General features: G+C 56.4%; 6 protein-coding genes across 6 annotated transcripts; 3 read left to right on the top strand and 3 right to left on the bottom strand.

Moving 5' to 3' along the window:
* Window positions 1–445: 445 nt before the first annotated feature.
* On the bottom strand, window positions 446–1,855 carry J3D65DRAFT_630569 (uncharacterized protein). Its single transcript, XM_066800844.1, has 2 exons — window positions 1,486–1,855; window positions 446–1,427 (listed from the first exon to the last, which is right to left on the bottom strand). The coding sequence occupies exons 1-2, from the start codon at window positions 1,754–1,756 to the stop codon at window positions 670–672; spliced, it is 1,029 nt and encodes a 342-aa protein (XP_066653968.1). The 5' UTR covers window positions 1,757–1,855; the 3' UTR covers window positions 446–669.
* Window positions 1,856–2,198: 343 nt separating this feature from the next.
* J3D65DRAFT_445951 (cell division control protein 2) lies at window positions 2,199–3,635 on the top strand. The gene is made up of 3 exons (XM_066796297.1): window positions 2,199–2,859; window positions 2,944–3,107; window positions 3,221–3,635. Exons 1-3 carry the CDS (start codon window positions 2,329–2,331, stop codon window positions 3,474–3,476), a joined length of 951 nt encoding a protein of 316 aa, XP_066653967.1. The 5' UTR covers window positions 2,199–2,328; the 3' UTR covers window positions 3,477–3,635.
* A 1,236-nt stretch (window positions 3,636–4,871) lies between these two features.
* Window positions 4,872–7,189, bottom strand: J3D65DRAFT_630565 (nucleotide-diphospho-sugar transferase). The gene is made up of 4 exons (XM_066800843.1): window positions 6,628–7,189; window positions 6,515–6,571; window positions 5,295–6,467; window positions 4,872–5,236 (listed from the first exon to the last, which is right to left on the bottom strand). The coding sequence occupies exons 1-4, from the start codon at window positions 6,694–6,696 to the stop codon at window positions 5,210–5,212; spliced, it is 1,326 nt and encodes a 441-aa protein (XP_066653966.1). The 5' UTR covers window positions 6,697–7,189; the 3' UTR covers window positions 4,872–5,209.
* A 343-nt stretch (window positions 7,190–7,532) lies between these two features.
* On the top strand, window positions 7,533–10,912 carry J3D65DRAFT_630560 (P-loop containing nucleoside triphosphate hydrolase protein). The gene has a single exon (XM_066800842.1). It carries the CDS (start codon window positions 7,852–7,854, stop codon window positions 10,606–10,608), a length of 2,757 nt encoding a protein of 918 aa, XP_066653965.1. The 5' UTR covers window positions 7,533–7,851; the 3' UTR covers window positions 10,609–10,912.
* A 507-nt stretch (window positions 10,913–11,419) lies between these two features.
* Window positions 11,420–12,590, top strand: J3D65DRAFT_525760 (uncharacterized protein; the record flags this gene model as incomplete). Its single annotated transcript, XM_066796641.1, has 4 exons — window positions 11,420–11,788; window positions 11,888–12,081; window positions 12,164–12,403; window positions 12,518–12,590. Coding segments are annotated over 4 exons (876 nt in total), but the record flags the coding sequence as incomplete, so codon positions are not given.
* A 2,723-nt stretch (window positions 12,591–15,313) lies between these two features.
* Window positions 15,314–17,167, bottom strand: J3D65DRAFT_604638 (amidase signature domain-containing protein; the record flags this gene model as incomplete). The annotated part of the gene is made up of 3 exons (XM_066798287.1): window positions 15,314–15,865; window positions 15,932–16,798; window positions 16,859–17,167. 3 exons carry the CDS (start codon window positions 17,165–17,167, stop codon window positions 15,314–15,316), a joined length of 1,728 nt encoding a protein of 575 aa, XP_066653963.1.
* Window positions 17,168–17,205: the final 38 nt, after the last annotated feature.

Below are 17,205 nucleotides of genomic sequence, written 5' to 3'. Positions count from 1 at the left end.
GATTTTGAGTGCTTATTGTATAACTGTCAGCCTCCCGAGAACCTGCTTTTTGGCGTTAGTTTGATTTACGTTAGTCGTCCGGATATGTTGGTCGTCCGGATTTATAATTGGCACTTGCCTCTCCTCGCAGGTGATCTGTACTCGCTACATGTACCTACTTTGATCAAATGCACACTGCCTACGAGATGCTCAACAGTTCCGATGCAAGATCAATCGCCCCGCACTAACACGCCTGCATACAAAGTAGGCTAAGCTTCGTTCAGCAAGCGTCTTATGGCAGAACTCGTGGGATCAAAAACCACGTTTCGGGCATCACTTCCCCCGCTGATCAATGATCTGGCAGACGGCGACTTTACATGTAGTCTGGTTACATCACGTTTAATCGTACGTAATTAGGCTTCGTGGATTCGCAGGGTCAGCTTGACATTGCAACAATTTGGGTTACCACGGCGGCGGACCAGGATGCTGCATGCAAACCTCACTCCACAAAAGATTCCGATGTCTTGCTTCAGGGTGGGAGGGCGAACACACTCCGCAGACAGCTTCGATTGCTATTTGAACTTGTGACGATTGGAAATTCAACACCCAGCTCGAAGGTGGCGAACATTTCTGTCAGGTACGCTGATGCCGCAGTGTCGGAAAGCCGAGACTCATACTTCCTACGCGCAGCTACTCCCTCATCTGGCGTACATTGACGTTGATGCGCTTCGTTTGCATCCACCCCCTCCATTGCTCATAGCGGGGGCTGGGCTCTTCCGCCTCCTCGTTTGCTGATCGCGCCGGCCACTCCTTGAGCCACTCGGGGCACGTACCGGGAATCACTTGGGGCACACCGTGCCAGGCAAACCGGGACTCTCCAGACATGTATACAGCATCGCCCGACCTTAAGCGGAAAGCAAGGACCGTGGAAGAATCCGTCTCGCTTTCGTCGTTGCGGCCTATTACAAATATGCCGTCACAACCTATGCTGATACTGACCAAGCCACGCTCACATTCCTCGCTGACATCGCGATGCATGCTCAACGTGTCGCCGGGCGTGTAGAAATTGACGATTGCTGCCTCTGCCCTCATTTCTGGATATAAACCTTGGAGCAGCTCGCCTATGTCCGGAGGGAATGGCGGAGGCGGAGTTGAAGGATATAACTTTTCGGTCCAGTCATACTGTCCTCCAAGGGTGACCCATCGTAGCTTGCGACCTAGGAACTGGTTGATGGAGAGCGGCTTGTGAACGGTGGGGTCCTTGGGGAGAAACACTGGCTCGGATGAAGGAGCTATGGAGAAGAATGAATGGCCAGACGGATAGGGAACTTCGTAGTGCATATGTACGTTGGTTTTGTGGGCTTGATCCGAGAGATCTCTGTGGATCAGGCGCGAGAGCAACAGCTTTTGAACGTCGGGAGGGAAAAGAGAAGGTATCGCGTGGAGACCTACCATTCTGACATCAGGAAGTTTACGTAGCCAAAGTGAGATTGACTCGGGGCGTACCTGGCATGGACGGATGTTCGTAGACAGGTACGGATGCAGATGGCGGAGTCGACTGCTCAGCATCTGCGCCCAAGAAGGTTTGGAACAGCGGTTGTGTAATTGTAGAGTCAAGGGAGCGTTTGACGTGGAGCTGATTTACCGAGGCAGGACGCGTTAGGTCTATTATATCGGAATCGGATTGTAGGTCATGGCCGCGCAGTTTCTGGAACTTCTTGTAGACGTTTCGGAGGTGGATGGGCGGCCGTTGGTGGGCGTCTAGAGATTGTGACATGGTTTGTGTGGCTTTGAAGGTCTGGTGGGATGGTGCTGGAGCCGGAGCAGCGCCCAGTGGGAGCCGTGTCTGCCGTGTGGTCGTGGTGTTGAGTGTAGAGTCCTCACGCACTGACGGGAGGCAGACTGGACGCGATTCCTTGGACGTCGGGCGGTGAGGGCACGGACTCGGACGCACCAAGGGCCTTGATTGGCTTCGGCGCGGGCGCTGCCCTCTGGACGTAAACACACGAGCTGCGGCAACAAGACTCTTAAGCCCGTCCGCTGGCCAACACAACTGCTCCAACCCCTCTCGTTCCCACGCCTCTACTAACCCTCCAGCACCGACGACGCTCCGCTACTGCCGCCTTCCACCGGCCCTCAACTCCTGTTGCGAGCTGATTGACCCGTCGCCGCCCCGCGAGCCCCCCCGGAGACCACCGCATCGACCGACGACTGTTGATTGAGCCTGCAACAAGACTTGCCCTGCACCCGTCGACATGGAGAACTACCAAAAGATAGAAAAGATTGGAGAGGGTATGGCTATCCGGATGGCAGTATCTGCCAGCTTCGAAATCACATCCCTGCCCGAATATGGCTGACCGCAATCTGCGTCCAGGAACCTACGGGGTCGTTTACAAGGCGCGCGATCTGACGACCAAGGACCAGCGCATTGTTGCCCTCAAGAAGATCCGTCTCGAGGCCGAGGACGAGGGCGTCCCCAGCACCGCCATTCGCGAAATCTCCCTGCTCAAGGAGATGAACAATGCCAACATTGTGCGCTTGCTCAACATTGTGCATGCCGACGGACACAAGCTTTACCTCGTCTTCGAGTATCTGGACCTCGACCTCAAGAAGTACATGGAGGCTCTGCCAGTGAGCCAGGGCGGCCGCGGCAAGGCGCTCCCGGACGCCAACATGCACCACCCGGGTCTCGGGCCGGACATTGTCAAGAAGTTCATGAGCCAGCTGATCGAGGGCATCCGATACTGCCACGCCCATCGCGTTCTCCACCGCGACCTCAAGCCCCAGAACCTACTCATCAACCAGGAAGGCAACCTGAAATTGGCAGATTTTGGTCTTGCCAGGGCCTTTGGTGTGCCCTTGCGGACGTACACTCACGAGGTAGGTGCACCACCGGTCTGGGCCGAAGCACAGACAGCGATGCAAGGCACATGTTCCTGGACATTGACTGACCGTCGCGGATAGGTCGTTACTTTGTGGTATCGCGCCCCGGAGATTCTTCTCGGTGGTCGTCAGTACTCGACCGGCGTCGACATGTGGTCTGCAGGCTGCATCTTTGCCGAAATGTGCACTCGCAAGCCTCTTTTCCCAGGCGACTCCGAAATCGACGAAATCTTCAAGATTTTCCGGTATGTGTGCAACAGCACCTTGCCCCTAGCTCGTGAAACCCGGGTGCAGGGCTTCGTCAGCCCCCTGATTACCCCCTTGTTCTCCTGAGTTACAACTAACCTTGCCAATACAGCATCCTGGGCACCCCCTCCGAACAAGATTGGCCTGGCGTCACGTCGTTCCCTGACTTCAAGCCGTCATTCCCCAAGTGGCACAGGACGGACGTTGCAGCCGTCGTGCCAGCTCTCGACGATAACGGTCTCGACCTCCTCGACGCGTTGCTTGTGTACGACCCGGCAGGTCGCATTTCGGCCAAGCAGGCGTGCCAGCACCCGTACTTTACCGAGGACAGCGCATACGTGCCGAGCTTGAAGAACGGATATCACTAGTGGCTTCGCTCTCATCTGTCCGGCCGTCTCTCGCGGTTGCTTGCTTGCGTGCGAACCAACATTTGTTTTCGCTGGGCCCGGATGACACGAACCCGAACGAGTTGCGCTCCCTTGAGCAATGTTCTCCACTGCCTCTTCCCGGCCTTTCTCTATTTGCGCTCGAGCTTTGGCCAGCAAAACGAAATCACCGCCCAACAAAATCAGGCAAAATGAAAATCGAGGTCTTTGGTGGAAGCGGGCGGCGGCGGGTACATGGGTCTCATGTCAAAGTCACAGCAGGAGGTGGACTAGGCCGGACTGGATGGCCGCCAGGACTGGATGAATAGTTGCGTGGTGGGGAACAAGATACGCCTCCACCTCGAAATCTACAAGGTGGTTGGCGTCTTCCTCTGTTTCATTCCTACCGCCCTGTTCTTCCGTCGGCGGCCTCCCTTTTCACACTCTTTCTTCTCTTTCTTCTCTTTCTTCTCTTTTGTATTAGGCAGACACCAAAAGGCGTTTTACGGCGAGCTGAGACGGGTGCACCGTGGGCATTCTACCACGGCAGGCAGGCAGGTCAGGTAGGTAGGCAGACTGGCGTGGGAGGGCCTATTTTCACTTCTTCCTTCTTTCGCTTGCAACCTCTTTTCTCCCCCTCCCCATTCTCCTTGCTTGCATTATGGTGCAGAGTGAGTGTTGGGCTTGGACCACGCGTGACGGTTTCCTCTTTCTTTTTTTCCCCGTGTTCGACTTGCTGCTTGCTTGTTTGCTCTGCTTTCACCAGAGACTGGGAGGGGGGGTCTTGTTTATTATCCTTTTCTTTGCTTTTCCCCCCTGGTGCTCTGCGCTGTCTTTTTGTGATGCGCACCCGGTGCTCCTGGATAGAAGGACTGAACACGAACACACGAAAACGACGGATGAATGGATGGGATTGGTTGGTTGATTGGTCGGCGGGCTAGCTGGACCAAGCTGGACTGGACGACTGGGGGCTTGATGAGCGAGCGAATGAACATTCGGGTGTTGTACAGAAAGGTGTCTTCCCATCGTGTCGCTGGGAAATGTGAAGAATCGGCTTCTTTCTCTCTTTGTTTCTTGCTTGCTTGCGTGCTTGCTCAGTGGGTGGAGCATCCCGTCATCATCGTCGATTCGCGGCGTCCACCTGTCTGGAATGAGGCAAGGGGTTGTTGCGTCTGTCTGTATATGAATGCTCGCACAGGAATGGATGCGCGGGAAGAGTGTGCGGAGGACTACTGGACAGGGCTGCCCGACTGCGTAGAATGACGTCGATGACGTAGCTACTGCGCGATGGCTGCCCTTTGCTGTGTGTTGGATTGGATTGGGTCGAATCAGATTGGGCCATTCATTGGTCGGTCTTGAACGAAGTCACGGTCGTTGTTTGGTACGCATGAATAGAATATCCATTGTTGCTTCATCCATCAGCTCTCATTGTCGTTGCGAATGCTCTATTCAGCAAACTCAATTGAAGAAGAAGCCTCGGCTACAAGGCTTAATGCAAGAATGGAAATGGCAGTGACGAATATGAGGACGCAAGAAACGATGATATTAATGGGTGATTCAGTGGTATAATGACTAAGGTTCCTTTAACACCGCCATGGGCTATGTGGTGCGTAGTCAGCTACGCATGGACTGATGGAGTGGTGTATGTGCTTTTGGTGAATGATTTCCTCCCAGTTCATCCTCTGATTTCCCCTCCGATGGGGAGATGCATGAAAAATGCTTATCTTTTTCCCTCTTCACATGATGACTTCGTTGGCCACGTCCTATGATACCAATCAGTACACGTACTACTTGTATTGGAGCAAGCAGAGCGTAGCTTACCTTCTTCAACTCCTTGTTTGGCAGACACACGCAGTTCTGCACGCGCACCTCATCTCCAACAGCACATTCCTTGCTAAGAATTGTGATGCTCTGAACCTTGACGCCATTCTTGACGATGCTGGTGTTGTGCGTGGTGTGCGGCAGCGGGGTGCCTTCAACACGCGCCCATGCGCCGACCTTGCTGCTCCAACCCACAATGGTGTACAGCACGCAAGCATCGTGCTTGATGGACGCGTCCTCAAGCACGATGGACTCCTTGATGCGCACACCAGCTCCGACGTGCACCCTTGGTCCAATGGACACGTTGGGACCGAGCTTAGCGGTGGGGTCGACCTGCGCCGTAGGGTGGATGAAGACAGGTGGGATGATGTTGGCTGAGGGCTGCGCAAGCTCTTCTGATCCCGACTGCCACGCCTTTTGCAGGTAAAGGGCATTGGCCGGCACGGCGGATCCAGCAGTCTTGATCTGTCGCCAGAAATCCTTAGTTTCGAGGACGTAGAATTGACGGCTGTCAGCCAGGTCGGACAGAATATCTTGCTCGAGTCGAATGACCTGGGTCTCGCCTTCGTCGTCGTCGTCGGCTTGCATGAATGACGAGTCGAGGTTCTCGGACGAGGGGTATGAGAGCAGGCGAGGACGCTCGGTGCGGCGCTTGATGGCAGAGCGAATCGACGGGAAGATGGCCTCGGTGGAGAAGAGGTAGACGCCGCAGTTGATGAGGTTCGAGATGTGAGATTCGGGCTTCTCGACGTAGTGCAGAACCCGCTTCGTGTGCGTGTCTGAGACTATGCAACCAAAGTTGGTGGCGGCTTCGTTGCTCACGCGGGTGCCCAGAATGACAGCCTCGGCATCCTTCTCCTCAAACAGCTTGAGCATCTCGTTGAGCGGGAAGGAGCAGCACACGTCGGCGTTGATGACGAAGAAGCGCTCGGGGTGTCCCTTGAGAATCGCATCGCGGAAGTGGTAGAGGCCGCCTGCGGTACCCAACGCCTGGTATTCGCGGAGATATTGAAGCTTGATGTTGGGAAACTTGTTGGCAGATTCCTTGATGAAGTCGCGGAAGACGGACTCGTCGTAGTAGCCAACAATGAAGACTTCCTTGATGTCCGGAACCTTTGTGATTGCGCGGAAGCAGTGTTCGATGATGGGGTGACCGGCGACGTCGAACAGCGGCTGCCATGGTCAGCATTGGCGAGGCAATTGGGCAGCAGGAGGAGTACCTTGGGGACATCCAAAGACAAGGGCCTGAAGCGTGTTCCTCTGGAGGGACCACCGACCTGGATTGAGTGTTAGCAAGGTGCTCGTGGACAGAAAACAGTGGAGCTCGGCGCACCAGAATGACAGCCTTGGTGGAGGGGGCATGGCCGGGCATCTTTGCTCTGAGAGGAACTTGGAGGCTCATGGTCAAGTCAAGTCAGGTCAAGTCAAGAATCGAGAAGGGGGGGTTTGGCATCAGAGGGATCGAGCAGAGGACAGCTTTCCCGAGTGACGGCGGGCTGGGCAGCGGCGCAAGGAGTCCTGCCCTGGCTGGTAGTACGCGACGCGGACCCTTGGAGGGCGGGAAGGCGGTCAGCGGAGGCCGACTCAAGGCGCGTCCTCGAAAATGGCCGACACGACGACTCGCGCCCATCAACCACGCATCGGCCGGGCATTGCTTCTCGATGGCATTCCGTTGTCGACCGCCACAGAATTGACTGCACTGGCGGCTTGGACCATGTCTGGTGACCCTGCAACAGCTCTCCGGCTCATTGCCACAGTCGAGAGAGGGCACAGCGCCAGACGCAAAGCCAAGGCCAAGCCCATCACGCGATGACGACCACCGGAGCGCGCGGGACATTGTACAACCTGCAGGAGCGGGTCGCGTTGGAATCAGGATCCAATGCGCTGTGAAGAGGCTGTAGAAAGGCACGAGAAGTCGGGGAACTTTGGTCGAGGTCGCAGCCAAACACCACGACGAGCCGTAAGCGAACCCTCCAACCTTACGGCTACCACGGAGTCCACTTCTGTATCTCACAGTGCATGCATATTTTCCAGGGCCCCCCTGCCTTGAGAAACTCAAAGACCTGTATCTGTATCCAGGCACTGTCCCGGCCTTCACGATGCTCTGTGACTCTCCGTAATGTATTGGGATATCCATCTTCACGGCGCCTCCGGCTACCGTTGTGGATGCTCCCAACCACCTCTCTCAGGACATGCATCAGCCGTGGCGTGTCCATATACTACATCTTTGCAATTTTGCCGTCTTCTGCCTCCGCAGGAACCCAGTTTGCAGCATCGTCTCTGGTCGCTGGCCACGGACGGTTCACAGGTTCTCGTAAACTTCTGTTGTTGCTCTGGGACATCCACCACCCACCCACAGCCCATCCACGCTTTCACCAAACAACCCCAGCTGCTGCCCCGCCGACAGACCTAGCTCGCGATTTATTTTAAAAAGCGACCTCGCCCACCATCCTCCTCCCACCTCTCCAACTCCAATCACCTCTCTGCACCGTTCTTCTTCACTCACTTCACGCCCTGCCTGCTGTTTTGTTGCTCGCAACCTTTGTCCTCTACACCAATGCCAGGTCGCAGGAACTCTACCAGCGCCGGAGGCAGCCGTCTCGCTCGCCAGCCATCACAGCGACCAAGTGTCGAGCTGGTGGATGCCGGGACTGTGGAAGGGACCTCATCTGCCGGAGTAGCGCCTGCACAGAATCAGCGTGCAAAGACCGAGTCACTGGCTACAAGAGTCAAACAGGAAACCCTCAACGATCAGCAAGCCCCGTCTCGCAGGTCTGGTACGGATGCCTCCATTGCCTTCAACCCCCAGCGATTGAAGCTGACATGTGTCGTAGTCACAGCCATGCCCGAAACTCAGCCTCTTGAAAATGTGGGCAAGTACATCAGAGAGCTGGTTGAGACAATCACCCACATTGAAACCCTCGGAATCAACCACGTCGCCGGCAACACGCCCAAGATTGTCGTCGTTGGCGACCAAAGCGCCGGCAAAAGCTCAGTCATCAATGCCATCTCTGGCATTCAGGTGCCACGCAGCACCGGCACCTGCACGCGATGTCCCATGCAGATCACGCTTACGGACAAACAAGAGCCCAACGCACAATGGCGTTGCGAGGTGTCCATCAGGCACGAGTTCGCCTATGCCGAGCCTGGAGACGAAACTCAGCCATTCTACCCATGGCACCATGCTGACACAACCACGTTCCGTTTCAAGACTGTTTTCAACAAGAATGAATTGCGAGAGGTCATACGTCGGGCCCAGCTGGCAATTCTGAACCCTAAATCAAACCCCACCGAGTACGCGAGGATGGACATCTTGCCATCAGAGGACATCCAAACCGACTTCTCTCCCAACATCGTTTGTCTTGACATTTCTGCCCCAGGACTTCCCAACTTGTCTTTCTACGATCTACCTGGCGTCATTGCCCAGGCGGAAAAGGATAGTCCCTGGCTTACGTCCATGGTAGAGGCCTTGGTCTACAAGTATGTGGCGACAGACAATGCCACGGTCTTGCTGTGCTGCGCGATGGAGGGTGACATCCAGAACTCGAAAGCGATGGGCCTGGTTTACTCGCAAAGAGCCCACGCCAAGGATCGCACGCTTGGAATCCTCACAAAGCCAGATCGCTTGCCAGAGGGAGAGTTGTTGGATCGATGGCGCCGTATCCTGGATGGCAAATTGTTCGCCTGTGGTCACGGATTCCATGTTGTGAAGAACCCTTCGCAGGTGGACTTGGGTCGCGAAATGGACCACACAACCGCGAGACTCCGTGAAAAGTCTTTTTTCGAGGAAACTGAGCCATGGAATTCCGACTTCGCCATGTTCCAAGAGAGATTCGGTACCGAAAAGCTCCAGGAAAGGTTATCCACCATGCTTGCCCAACAGATCCTAGAGAGCCTGCCTAGCATCCGCGAAAGAGTGGAGCAGCATCTCGCCAAAATCGATGAAGAGTTGGCCCATCTTCCAGAGCGACCTTCTGCATCGGCTGCTCAGAGCATAGTGTGCACCGCGATCAATAGATTTACCGAAAAGATCTCGGCTCAAATCAAGGGCGACTATCCCGAAAATGACTTTCGCATCCATTTGAAGACTCTTCGCTCCGCATTCACCGAGGGCATCAAGAAGCAGAGGCCGATATTGCTTGTGAAGACACCATCTGAGTGGGTTGCGACTCCGCAGCCCACGCCTCCTCAGGTGAGGGCAAGCCCTGCATTCTCGTCGCCAAGGGGAGGTGGCAAACGAAGGCAGGACCAAGATGTCATTGATCTTGTCAACACCGATGTGGAAGAAGAAGCAGCCCCGGCCATCAGCCCGGTCAAGCGACAGAAGATTTCCAATGGCGCAACTCGAGCGGGGCCGTCGTCATCCAGCCCATTTTCCCTGAGGATCAACCTCGATCAGATCCGCACGGAACTCGACGACCACACGGCTTCTGACATTCCCGGAGAGATCGACCCGAAAGCCGTCAATCACTTGCGGAAGAAATCTCTCGCGCACTGGGACGCGCCTACCAAGACGTTCATCGACGGCGTCGAAGACGCCTTGAAGAACCTCATACAGCAGGCCTCGGAATTTGCCTTCAAAGCATGGAAGACCACCGAGTTGGCGAGAGAGGCTAACGGCGAGGCGCACAAGCTTCTCAACATGGCAATCCATGTACAGCGGGTGGACGTGGTGCCCCGAACACTTCGTCTCGAGCGATTGAAGCCAATGACGGAGAATGAAGAAGCTTTGTCGATGAATCAAAAGAAAGAACTCGAAACGTTCAAGGCGGCGCGATTCACTTCTCGCAGCCATGAAATTCTTGAGGAAGAGGCAAAATCCATGGGCAAACCTGTCCCAAGTCATTCTGAGCGCCAAAGGAAGATCAACGGCGACAGAGACAGAATCATGGAAAGACTTGGCCCGGACCCCTATGCAAGGGAAGTGGAGGCCATGTCCAAGGTCCGCGCGTACTACACGATTGCGTCCATGAGGTTCGTTGACCACATCTGCCAGAGTCTCTCAGCGGAGCTATTTGAGGGATTCGAGAACGTTGGCGAAGGCGGTCTCAGACACAACTTGATAATGCTTTGTTGCCGAGAAGCCGAGCACTGCATGACGCTTCTGGCCGAAGATCCAGCACGCGAGCAGCGCAGGAGGGAGCTGCAGAGGGACAAGGCCAAGCTGAACGATGCCTTGAACTGCTTGCAGGAGCAGGACAGGAAGTTCAAAGCAATGTCATCTGCAGACAACCTCAGTGCTGGATCCAGGACGACGGACCTTCGAGACGGTTTCGAGGCCATGGAAGGCATCGAGGAAGAGATTGGGGTGTGAGGGAGCGGCCAGGATGATGGCTAGGGTGAGCTGGCTGTTCCTTGTCCTGTGATGAGTCACAACAAAAGCTATGCGCGGTCGTCTAGTAGCTTTCTGGTTGGTTGTTACTGGGTTGGTGGAGATGGAGATGGAGCTGGAGGCGGAGGACAAACTGGCGTATGGTTCTTTTGAGTGCAGGCAGGCAGACAGATTGGGTTAGGTTGACACTAGAGTCTACAAGCTGTAGTGCGGATGGGATAGGGTTGGCTAATTTCGTGGTTTTCAAAAACAAGCCGTTCAATTGATGCCGCCGTAAGAGTTTCCAGCCTTGCCTGATGGGCGCTAGCCCTAGTGAAAAAACACTTTTGCCATGTCACGCAGCGCGAGACACGGAGGAGTCGGAGGCGGACGGGGCTGTTGATCAAGAAAGCTGTCTCGGGATGCTTGGATCTTTGGCTGGCTTCTGTTGGCGGGCACGGCGGGAATCGCTTTGGCAGATCCATCCTTGTCCTTGTCCTCCGCTGGCCCTGGTCGTTCCGACGGGAAACCCGCAGCACAGACTTCTTCAGGAGTCTCGTCGAGATAAAATGCATCCGTTCCACCACCGTGTTCCTCCTGTCGACCTCGCGCCATGCCATGACATGCTGCTGAACAGTGAGGGCATCATCACTCGGCCCCAAGTCTTGCATCGTCCTGCTCCGTCTCCACCCATCCCGCCACGACTGCTCCTCCATCGACGGACCCTCGACCGACGCCCTCCGCACTGCTCAGCGGCCGCTGCTGTGCTGGCCGCCTAGGCACCTCCATACCACCCCATTCTCGACGCCGCTTTACCAACATGCCCGACGACTCCGCGCAAAATTCCGCCGCGAGCCTAGCCACAAAGGCAGCAAAAGACAAGAGCTGTCCCTTCTGCCAACAGGCATTTACCTCGTCGTCGCTCGGACGCCACCTCGACCTTTACATCAAGCCAAAGAACCCAAAGGCTCCCGACGGCATACACAACGTGGACGAGATACGGCGACTTCGTGGTGGCATAACACGCCGACACGCTCGCGCCGCTCAGGCTAAAAAGGAGGGAAGCTTGACACCCGGATCATCCAGCGCTTCACAGCCGCAGCAGCAACCGCCGCAGCAGCCGCCGCAGCAGCCAAGCCAGCAACAAGCGGCTCAGCAACAAGCCCAGCCGTTGAACCACGCCGTCGCCGCTGCGTCGGGCGATAGCTCGAGCCCGTCCGTCATGCAGACACCGGCCTTGAAGCCTCCACCCCCTGGCAAGTGGCACGTTCAGTTCAACCAGCCGAATTGGCACAGCACCGGCGTCATCAACAATCTTCCCCCCAGGGCAAGTCTGTCTGGAGAGGCGGGAAAGGCGAGGCATGAGCAGCAAAAACGGGGCTTCGAGAGCAGACAGGTGCTGGCTGAAGAGCTTGAACACGGAAAGGCGGCTGAATTGGCACTAAGGGAAGTCCTTGGAAGCGTGAGGGAAGCTAGGTCTGTTGCCTCTGGGTTGCTCTCACAATGCATACAAAACTTTGCCTGGAGAGCCATTGGAGCCGGTACTGACACTTGCCAGCGTACGGTCTTCCGGGCTAAACTTGTTTGACTTCGATCCCTTCACCTTGAGTTTCCCATCCTTGTGCCTGCACATCCTACCTGCCCCGGCCACGCTCTTCTCCCCGAGTCCATTTCCAACGAACGAGTCTTGGTCCATTGCTCCGCCTGGACAGAAGCAGTTTGAAGCACTTCAGAAGAACGTCCGCGACCGCTTGGTGCAGCGACAACGGCACCTTCAACTCTATGGCAATACTGCGACGTTTTCGGCTTCCACACCTTCGGCCTCCGCTTCTTCCCCGCTTCCAACACCACCGCTTGGAGGCCTTGAACCTGAACCGGGACGCCTCTATTCTCATTTTCAAGAAGCTTTTAGCCATTGGAAATCAATGCCTGAGAAACAGAGACAAGAAATATGGGCCCTGGAGATTTTGCGATCGTACACCCGCGCCGACGAATCTAGAAGGGAGGCTGAGAACAGCTTGGCAAACGCGAGAAAAGAGATTGAAACTTTGAGAAACAACCGCTGGATCAACATGGGAATGGCGTCATCGTCGAGTTCGCAATTCGGCGCGACGCCAGCCTCTATCGCGACCCCCGGAAATCCGCTTCAAATACCCACCGAGACGTTTAAAGAGTTGGCTGGAAAGCAAGGACAAGGCCTCGACCCCCGGACATGGGACTACGACAAGCTGATAGAAAGGTGGACAAACGTGGTTAAGGAAAGCAAAAAGGCTGGGATGGGCCTTGCGGGGCAGAGAAGTTTGAGCACCAGCGCCGTTCAGGCGTCGGCTCCTGTGACGCAGGGCGCAAGTCTTGCTCTGGCCGGCGGACCGGCTGTAGGTCGTGGCAACAACATGCTCCGCAACACAGTCCAGCATGTCAGTATGGGACAAGACAATGGACTGAGAACACCCACACTGGTCCAGCCTGCAGTTGGCATGCCCAATGGCTTTGCTGCGCCCGCAAACGCAACAGAAGGGCTTCCAGGCTCTGACGACACAGAGGTCATGAGTGGGGACAACGCGGAAGATGATGCAGACGCAGATGCGGAAACGGTGATTTGTCCAGACGAATCGCAGTCACAGCGGCCACCACACTCCCGCCAACATAGCCATCAACAACATCCGCAAGTCCAAGTACAACAAGTTCAGCAAATAGCACAAGTCCAGCAGGTCCAACAAGTCCCGCAAATGGCCCAGGTTCCGCAGGTTCCGCCGCAGCAGCAGCAGCAGCAACACATTCATCCGGGCCCGCCGCATGCCGCCCAACATCATCCCGCGCTTCCACCCTCCCAGATGTCTCAGCCTCCGCAAATGCAACAACAGGCCTTGGCGACTTCAACGCTCCCGGGCCAGCAGCAGCAGCATTCGCAACCGCCTACTCCACACGCCCAGCAGCCTCCTCAAACACATCCCCAAGCTTGGCCGCAAATGGCAGGGCCAACCCATCCCGGTGCCCATTTTCCAGGGCTCCAAAACATGGGAGGGATCGGTGAAGGACGCAAAAACTCCCAGATCATGCCCGAGTCTACCGGCGTCATGGACGGCATCGAGCTTCAGGCGCACGCGGGTGGACCTGATGCCTTTATGACTGGTGGGAGCGCCTGGGGTTGAAATGAAGAAAAGTGTTCTTTCTCTTTTCCACTTCTTCATTACAGACTGTCGTTCCAGCCTTGATCTTTTTTCTGTCTTTTACCAAAAAGCACGATTTCGGGAGCGATAAGTTGGCAGTCTTTTTTTGTTACGTTTGAAGCCACCTTAATTTGATGAGACGAGTAGAAGGGAAAAAAAGGGGGATATCATGTAGCACGCAAGAGTATTGGGAGTTTGGAAACATCATGCTGCAGGCAGGGGCGATTGGAGAGAGCAGGTTTCAAACGCATGAGCTTGGGAGTTCTTTTTCTTGATTGATTTCCCACTCTTTCTTCTTCCCCCACTTGTTCTTCTACTATGACTACTACTACGTCTCGCACGCGTACGGATTGGATTGTTGTACCTGCGTTTTGATGCGGGCATGCGGCAGCATTTCAACGGAGCAGCGGATCGGTGCCTGTTTGTTCATGTCGTTCGTCTGTTTCCTGCTCGTTTGTTGTTTGTTACATATGAGGGGGCGAGCACGGCTTTTTCATGTCCTGTCCCGTTCTTTTCTCCCCCTTTCCTCTTCCCCACTTCCCCCTCTACCCCTCCCCATCACTACCCACCCACACCATGAACCACCGCCACTTCCTCCATGTCGACTGCCGTTGGCAGAAGTACGCCACGTTGCCCTCCTCTCCACGCTCCACCAAATTATACGAGTCCCTTGGACACACGCTCGCGACTGGCTTGGCTAGTCTCGCTACCTATGTATCTAAAATTACGTACTCTCTTCTGGCATCGCTGTCACCTTTGCCACCACCTCTCTTGTGTATATATCCACACATCGACTGCTCCACGCCTAGCCCAGTTGCGTGCCAATCTACCTACCAGTTGATCAAGTCATTCGTACTCTTGACGACACGCGTGCACATGCCTGGCGCGCCGGCGACGACGACGACGGACGTGGATAGGGCCTCTGTCACTCATACATGTCTGTAGCCAGTCCCCACCCTTGCCTGCATACATTCCCGCCAATTATCATGAGGGGAAGGGCGGCGAAGAAAGGACGGACGCCCGGGTAGACGGATAAGTCATCATTGTTGGGTGATACTGGTCGACGAACTCTAACCCCACTTTCGCACCTACTACCTCCATCGGCACGCACCTTTTCTACTTGGTGCTGCGGATAAGTTCGTGCGTCGGCTGCATCAGCGTAGCGTCCAAGGTGCGCGTCAGCGCGTGTCGTGATTTAGTGCAGCCCCCCAGGCCATCGCAGAGAGAGCGTCCAGTCAGTGTGCTTCACACGGACGGCAGTCCATCTGTAAACACAGAGCACCAAGGGTCTAAATTGATTGGATTTCCGCAAAGGGCTACTGAAGAAGGACTGCGAAACCAAGAACCCAATCGACCATCACAGCGCACGCACACACGAACTGAATCTACCAGAGACGAGGAAAAGACGAAGAACGAGGGTCCAAACAGGAGAACAGACGGCTTTGCCCGTGGCAAAAGACTTCACTCGCGCTTACCTTGCAACTTCGCAGCCGAGCACCGCTCAGCAAGACTCACCGTTATCTCATCCACCAAGCAACCTACGAGGCCTTCTTCAACGCCTCGTCGACTATCTCCGAGATGGCCAAGACGCGCTCCTCCTGCAGACGACGGCCCACAACCTGCACCGTGACGGGCGCGCCCTTTTGGATCTCGGGGTCGAACGACTTCTCGTGGATCCGCTGCTCGAGATCACTGCGCCACTGCATGCCGCCCTCCCTCGCGTCGAGCGCGGGGTCGACGACGACGCCAGTCGGCACAATGGCCGCCGTGTAGTCGAGCACGTTGGCAAACGTCGTGTACATGGTGAAGGGGAACTGGTTCTCGATGGCGGCGGGGTGCGGGCAGGGTGCCGTTAGCAGTGCGTCGACGGGGCGGCCCGTCGACGTGGTTTTGGCTGTGGAGCTCCAGAAGTCCATGTACGCCTTTTGGGTGCGGCGTTTGCGCACGTTGAGCGCGGCGATGGCGCTCGCGGGCAACTCTGGGCCTGGAGTTGCGGGCACGTCGAGCAGGAGGTGCGGCATTGGTGGCTCGCCGGAGAGCCCAAAGGCTTTGATGACGTCGTCGCAGCCGTCCATAGACCAGCTTTGCGTCTAAGGGGTGAAGGTCAGGGAAGCAGGCGGAGGGACAGGGGAGTATCGGCAGAGGAATAAACTTACGGCGATTTCGAGGAGGTGCTTGTGAGCGCACTCCGCAGGAGGCTCCCACTCGACGACCTCGTGTCCAGCCTTCTTGACGGCCTCGACCGCTGCCTCGAGCCCGCGCCGAATGGGCGGCGTCAAGCGCACCATGCCATCGTCACGCAGAACACCAAAGACGAGCTTGCCCTGGCGCCGCACAGCATCGGCCTCCTGCTCGCGCCACGGAATCTCGTGCACAAGCGGGTCCTCCCACCATGGCTCGCTGTCGACGACAGCCTTTGCCAGCAGACGCGTGCTGGCCAATGTGCCGGCAATGGGACCGACGGCGGAAAGGATGGTGTTTTGACCATCCATCGAGTTGGCCATGCCCTCGTAGGGTAGGCGGCCGTTGCTGGGACGCAGGCCGTAGAGCCCGTTGAAGGCGCTGGGGATGCGCACGCTGCCGCCAATGTCGGTGCCGAAGCCGCCTGGAGAGCCCTTGAAGCCGATGAGAGCGCCCTCACCCCCAGAGCTGCCACCGCAACTGACCAGCCGATTCTTGGGATTGCGCACCCAGCCGACTATGTGGTTGACCGTCTCGCCTGCCATGAGCGTTGCCGGCACCGCCGTTTTGCAGTACAGGACTGCCCCCTGGCGCCGCAACTCTGTCACAATAACCGACTCGAAATTCCGATACAGTGGCGACGATGCGTCGCCTTCGTGTGTCCCGATCCAGCCTACGTAGCCCATGGTCGTGTCGAGCCCCTTCATGTGGCACTGATCCTTGAGAGAGACGGGGAGCCCGTGGAGCGGTCCAATGGGTTTCTTGTGCTCGGCAAAGTGAGCGTCGAGACTAGCGGCGGTGGCGAGCGCAGAGGGGAAGTCGGTCTCGTGGAGGCAATTGAGCTGGTGCCGTCAGAATCATGTCCTCACCCCCCTGTCAATCTTTACGGCGACTCGGCGTACCAATTGATGTGCCATGCAGGCACGATGGATGAAGGCCTTGGTCACCTCGACGGCGCTCCATTCGCCCGTCGTGGTCTTGGCCACAATGCCAGCGGCATCCGTCTCGGTGATTTCGATCTCGCGCTGCGTCAAGAACTGGTGGGCGTAGGCGCCGGTCACGTCGCGCTGCTCCTCGGGCGACGGAAGCGGCTCCGGGATCAGGTACTCGCGCGGTAGCGAGGCGAAGATTGCCTCGCGCTTGACACGGGCAGCTTCTTCCCACGATGGCTTGGCGCCATTGGTTTTGGTGGTGGTTGTGGTTATAGTCATGGTTGATGGCGGCGGTACTCGTTGAGCTAGGTTGGATA

Source organism: Phyllosticta citribraziliensis (assembly GCF_038025025.1).
Source record: "Phyllosticta citribraziliensis strain CPC 17464 chromosome Unknown J3D65scaffold_8, whole genome shotgun sequence".
NCBI classification, from domain to species: domain Eukaryota; kingdom Fungi; phylum Ascomycota; class Dothideomycetes; order Botryosphaeriales; family Phyllostictaceae; genus Phyllosticta; species Phyllosticta citribraziliensis.
This window is presented reverse-complemented; position numbering and strand designations above follow the sequence as displayed.

Excerpts from the sequence above, each read along its gene's own strand:
- J3D65DRAFT_630569 (XM_066800844.1), bottom strand. The coding sequence starts at position 1,756 with ATGTCACAATCTCTAGACGCCCACCAACGGCCGCCCATCCACCTCCGA. Across the intron at positions 1,428-1,485 it reads CGAACATCCGTCCATGCCAG|GTCTCCACGCGATACCTTCT; the intron begins GTACGCCCCGAG and ends TCAGAATGGTAG.
- J3D65DRAFT_445951 (XM_066796297.1), top strand. The coding sequence starts at position 2,329 with ATGGCTGACCGCAATCTGCGTCCAGGAACCTACGGGGTCGTTTACAAG. Across the intron at positions 2,860-2,943 it reads TGCGGACGTACACTCACGAG|GTCGTTACTTTGTGGTATCG; the intron begins GTAGGTGCACCA and ends CGTCGCGGATAG. Across the intron at positions 3,108-3,220 it reads GAAATCTTCAAGATTTTCCG|CATCCTGGGCACCCCCTCCG; the intron begins GTATGTGTGCAA and ends TTGCCAATACAG.
- J3D65DRAFT_630565 (XM_066800843.1), bottom strand. The coding sequence starts at position 6,696 with ATGAGCCTCCAAGTTCCTCTCAGAGCAAAGATGCCCGGCCATGCCCCC. Across the intron at positions 6,468-6,514 it reads TGTCTTTGGATGTCCCCAAG|CCGCTGTTCGACGTCGCCGG; the intron begins GTACTCCTCCTG and ends TGACCATGGCAG. Across the intron at positions 5,237-5,294 it reads CAAACAAGGAGTTGAAGAAG|GACGTGGCCAACGAAGTCAT; the intron begins GTAAGCTACGCT and ends TTGGTATCATAG.
- J3D65DRAFT_630560 (XM_066800842.1), top strand. The coding sequence starts at position 7,852 with ATGCCAGGTCGCAGGAACTCTACCAGCGCCGGAGGCAGCCGTCTCGCT.